The sequence below is a fragment of the Salvelinus namaycush genome, unplaced genomic scaffold (assembly GCF_016432855.1).
Source record: "Salvelinus namaycush isolate Seneca unplaced genomic scaffold, SaNama_1.0 Scaffold3611, whole genome shotgun sequence".
Taxonomy (NCBI): Eukaryota; Metazoa; Chordata; class Actinopteri; order Salmoniformes; family Salmonidae; genus Salvelinus; species Salvelinus namaycush.
In genome coordinates this window covers 1-5348 of record NW_024060577.1, presented here as the reverse complement: position 1 = coordinate 5348, position 5348 = coordinate 1, and the positions used below count along the sequence as shown (strand labels likewise).

Here is a 5348-nt window from a genome sequence, read left to right as displayed (position 1 = left end):
TTGCACATGACACGTTGCAAAGCCCCCTTTACTTCGTTATACTTTTGGACTTGTAGTTTTTGAGACACCGGCTCACCAGTGAGTGAAGCGACAACGACTACTGTTAATCACTACAATTCCCAGCCTGCACGACAGTGGTTGGAGTTTGCGCAGTGAGTGGTCCTGTATAGGCGAGCGGCGTGTAGTGAACAGTCTGGTATGTCTGCATGAATCAATGAAACAAACAATATTACAGAATTCAGAGTTTGTTAATTCCTCAAAGCTCAGTACTGTAATGCATGTTGTAATGCAGTAGTGTATTTGTTGTGATAGCTAGAGTCGCTATCACTTTCCTGAATGACATAGCGAGCTAGCCGTCAGTTAGCCGGCTAGCTATTAGCTGTCACCAACAACATGAACTTGCAATGGTATATAATATTTCGTTCAACCCTTGGTGAACTCGCTAGCTCAGCGATAACTCCTTTAAAACAGCCAGCTATAGCTTTTCCCACTAGTAAACTGTCGGCGAGTTTGTTAGCTAGCCCTCTGTAGAAACATAGCTAGCCCTGTGGATTGTTGGTGGTATATGATGCTAGCTTTCATCATCTAGCTAACTTATTCAGAGGCGCAATCTGCTTTCTGGTTACATCTGATATGGGGGGGGGGGGGCTATCAATTTATGCTTAGTAGCTGTCTGCATGTTCGGCCGGCGCATGGAAGTCCCCCTCTCTCGCAGTCAGGCGTGCATCCCGAGGACCTGTATAAAAGTAGCGCACTACATAGGGAATATGTTGCCATTTGGGACGAAGTCGGTCTCCATAGGTTTGTCTGGCAGGGGTTGTAGAGAGAGACACGTCATAAAGACTGTAGGAAGGAGTCAGTCTGCTGACGTTACGCAACAAGTAGTAACAGCACCTACTGTATGGGACAAAGTGTGTCCCAAATAGCACCCTATAATATAGTGCACAGGGCTCTACACTGACCCCTCTTACAAGGAGGACCTGTGTGCCTAAGTTTAAAAATGTAAAAAAAAAAAAATACATTTAGGAGCACAATTTAAAATATTTGAGATATTTAAAGCTGTAACCCCATGCCCCAGCTGCTATGTCAAGAGATCCTCTTTATGGGGTCGCTAGGTGTTGGGTTAAGGTCCATACAATATGAACCGCTGGTCTTTGGTAAAACAGAAACACTGATGTGATCATGTATGTGTTATCACCATGTTAATGTCCTGTATTGTGATGTGGCAGGTCATCGCCATGGATCCGGCCTGGCGTCAGCAGGGTCGGGGTCGTGGCCGGGGTCAGCCACAGGGTCAAACGTCGCGACCTCAGAGAGAGAGGGCAGCAGCCCCGGCAGCAGAATCCCCTAAGGCTCCTAGTGGTGTGTGGGCTGGAGATGGGAGGGGGAGAGGAGGAGATGGGAGGGGGAGAGGAGGAGACGGGCGGGGGAGAGGAGGAGACGGGAGGGGGAAGAACACTACTGCTCAGCTACAGCCTGTTAACAGAGGGAAGAACATGGTAGCACCTTCACAACACAGTGAGTGAGAGAGTCTCTGTCTGTCTGTCAGTGTGCTTGCTGACTGACTGATTAATTATCTGTCTTGATTGATTATCTGTCTTGATTGATTACTTGTATTTATTTATTGACAGCTGCGTCGAGCCAATCCAAGTTTGAGGAGATCAGGAAGTCCAACCAGGCTGCTGCTCAGCGATTGGCTCAGAGCCAGTACAGCTCCTCCTCAGACGATGATGTCGATGATATAGTCGATGATGGTGGGAAGGTCCAGGGGAAGGACGGTAAACGAGGGCAGATTCTGGCCTCGACGCTCACCACCTACACGGACCAGACTGGTGAGACGACACATACTGATGTGTGGCTCGTGCTTGAGTCTGATCCCTGTTGATCACACAGTCCCAAGTCAGCCTGTTAAACCATTAGATCATTGTCTTTCTGGAACCTTCTGAATAGTTATGTCTGGGGGACAGCCTGTGTCTGGGGACAAATTACACAATGTAAATGGGACAATATTTTAGTTGTCTCGTTAAATGCTTTCAATATCAGTATATGGATTTCTACAATTTATAGTTGGACGTTTTTGAGTCATTGTAATTTGGAGCTGTTGACATTTGAACATATTGTCCCGTTGTGTAATTTACTGATGGTCCCTAACTAGCCCCATAGGGATAGGGTATGTCTAACCAAATTTAACATGGTCATTAGGATTTGGTCACTTGCAGTTGCGCTCCGAATTGATTATTATTATCATGTGGGCAGGATTTAAACCCATGGATATCTGTTACGTACCCTTCGTTCTGTTACGTACCCTTCGTTCTGTTACGTAATCTTCGTTCTGTTACGTACCCTTCGTTCTGTTACGTACCCTTCATTCTTTGTCGTATAATTTGTTTCCTATCTTCTCACAAATCTCTGTTTTGGACTTGACCACCGAAATTATCCTAGTTACACGTTGTAGTAAATGTTGACACTAATAAATGTTTGTGACTCATATCGATGACACACAGACCACTTTCAAAAGGAGAAGTTGCTTTTTAAGGTCAGTCACTCTTTCTGAAAGGCTCTCTGTCTCACCGTAGTAATCACATACCAGCTATCAGGATAATGATGTTAGACTTACACACAAACACCAGACCCCTTAATGTCTTAGGCACCATCAGACCCCTTAATGTCTTAGGCACTGTCAGACCCCCTACTATCTTAGTCACCATCAGACCCCCTACTATCTTAGTCACCATCAGACCCCCTACTATCTTAGTCACCATCAGACCCCCTACTATCTTAGTCACCATCAGACCCCCTACTATCTTAGTCACTATCAGATCCCCCTACTATCTTAGTCACCATCAGACCCCCTACAGTATTAGTCACCATCAGACCCCTTAATATCTTAGTCATCATCAGACTCCCTACTATCTTAGTCACCATCAGACCCCCTACAGTATTAGTCACCATCAGACCCCCTACAGTATTAGTCACCATCAGACCCCCTACAGTATTAGTCACCATCAGACCCCCTACAGTATTAGTCACCATCAGACCCCCTACAGTATTAGTCACTATCAGACCCCCTACAGTATTAGTCACCATCAGACCCCCTACAGTATTAGTCACCATCAGACCCCCTACTGTCTTAGTCACCATCAGACCCCCTACTATCTTAGTCACCATCAGACCCCCTACAGTATTAGTCACCATCAGACCCCCTACAGTATTAGTCACCATCAGACCCCCTACAGTATTAGTCACCATCAGACCCCCTACAGTATTAGTCACCATCAGACCCCCTACAGTATTAGTCACTATCAGACCCCCTACTATCTTAGTCACCATCAGACCCCCTACTATCTTAGTCACCATCAGACTCCCTACTATCTTAGTCACCATCAGACCCCCTACAGTATTAGTCACCATCAGACCCCCTACAGTATTAGTCACCATCAGACCCCCCTACTATCTTAGTCACCATCAGACCCCCTACAGTATTAGTCACCATCAGACCCCCTACAGTATTAGTCACCATCAGACCCCCTACAGTATTAGTCACCATCAGACCCCCTACAGTATTAGTCACTATCAGACCCCCTACTATCTTAGTCACCATCAGACCCCCTACAGTATTAGTCACTATCAGACTCCCTACTATCTTAGTCACTATCAGACCCCCTACAGTATTAGTCACCATCAGACCCCCTACAGTATTAGTCACTATCAGACCCCCTACTATCTTAGTCACCATCAGACCCCCTACTATCTTAGTCACCATCAGACCCCCTACTATCTTAGTCACCATCAGACCCCCTACTATCTTAGTCACCATCAGACCCCCTACAGTATTAGTCACCATCAGACCCCCTACAGTATTAGTCACTATCAGACCCCCTACTATCTTAGTCACCATCAGACCCCCTACTATCTTAGTCACCATCAGACCCCCTACTATCTTAGTCACCATCAGACCCCCTACTATCTTAGTCACCATCAGACCCCCTACTATCTTAGTCACTATCAGACCCCCTACTATCTTAGTCACTATCAGACCCCCTACTATCTTAGTCACCATCAGACCCCCTACTATCTTAGTCACTATCAGACCCCCTACTATCTTAGTCACTATCAGACTCCCTACTATCTTAGTCACTATCAGACCCCCTATAGTATTAGTCACCATCAGACCCCCTACAGTATTAGTCACCATCAGACCCCCTACAGTATTAGTCACCATCAGACCCCCTAATCTCTTATTCGACATCAGACCCCCCGGTATCGCTGTCGCCATCAGACCCCCTGATATGTCTCTCTCCCCCCTCCTCTCTCCCCCCTCCTCTCTCCTCTCCCCCTCCTCTCCTCTCCCCCCTCCCCTCTCCCCCCTCCTCTCTCCTCTCCCCCCTCCCCTCTCCTCTCTCCCCCTCCTCTCTCCTCTCCCCCTCCTCTCTCCTCTCCCCCCTCCTCTCTCCTCTCCCCCCTCCTCTCTCCTCTCCCCCCTCCTCTCTCCCCCCTCCTCTCTCCTCTCCCCCCTCCTCTCTCCTCTCCCCCCTCCTCTCTCCTCTCTCCCCCCTCCTCTCTCCTCTCCCCCCTCCTCTCTCCTCTCTCCCCCCTCCTCTCTCCTCTCTCCCCCCTCCTCTCTCCTCTCCTCCCTCATCTCTCCCATCTCCACCCTCCTCTCTCTTCTCCCCCTCTCCTCTCTCCCCCCTCCCTCCAGGTGGAGATGTAACAGATCTAGAGAGAACTCGTCAGTACCTGAGTGATGCGTTCCAGTCTGGTGCTATCACCTGCCTTATCTGTATCGCCTCCGTCAAGAGAAACCAGGCTGTGAGTAGCACACCTACACACACCTACACACAGGCCCAGACAGACCCACAGACAGACAGACAGACCCATAGACCTACACACACCTACACACAGGCAGACCCATAGACCTACACACACCTACACACACCTACACACCTACACACACCGACACACACACACGCACACCTACACACAGGCAGACCCACAGGCACAGGCAGAGACCCACAGGCACAGGCAGAGACCCACAGACCCACAGACCCACAGACCCAGACACAGACCCACAGACACACCTACCAGATCATGTATTTAGAGAGTAAGGACAATGTGGGTTCTGCATTATGATCCATTGATGTGACACGACAACATTCTATGGCAGCCATGTTTATTTTTTTCTTTGATTAGTTCTGTGTATTTGGACAATGCACAGAAAAAACACACTTCTCAGAGCACTGAGACACGTCGCAACCAGATTTAGCTATTAGCTAACTTCCTTCTGTAGTCCCTCAAACATCTAAACATGGAACCATTCATAACACATAGACACACAGTACCAGTCAAGG

At 48.1% G+C, this 5348-nt stretch overlaps 1 protein-coding gene across 1 annotated transcript; it reads left to right on the top strand.

Moving 5' to 3' along the window:
- Nucleotides 1–1437: 1437 nt before the first annotated feature.
- Nucleotides 1438–4813, top strand: LOC120040557 (NF-X1-type zinc finger protein NFXL1-like; the record flags this gene model as incomplete). The annotated part of the gene is made up of 3 exons (XM_038985653.1): nucleotides 1438–1518; nucleotides 1632–1832; nucleotides 4700–4813. Coding segments are annotated over exons 1-3 (337 nt in total), but the record flags the coding sequence as incomplete, so codon positions are not given.
- Nucleotides 4814–5348: the final 535 nt, after the last annotated feature.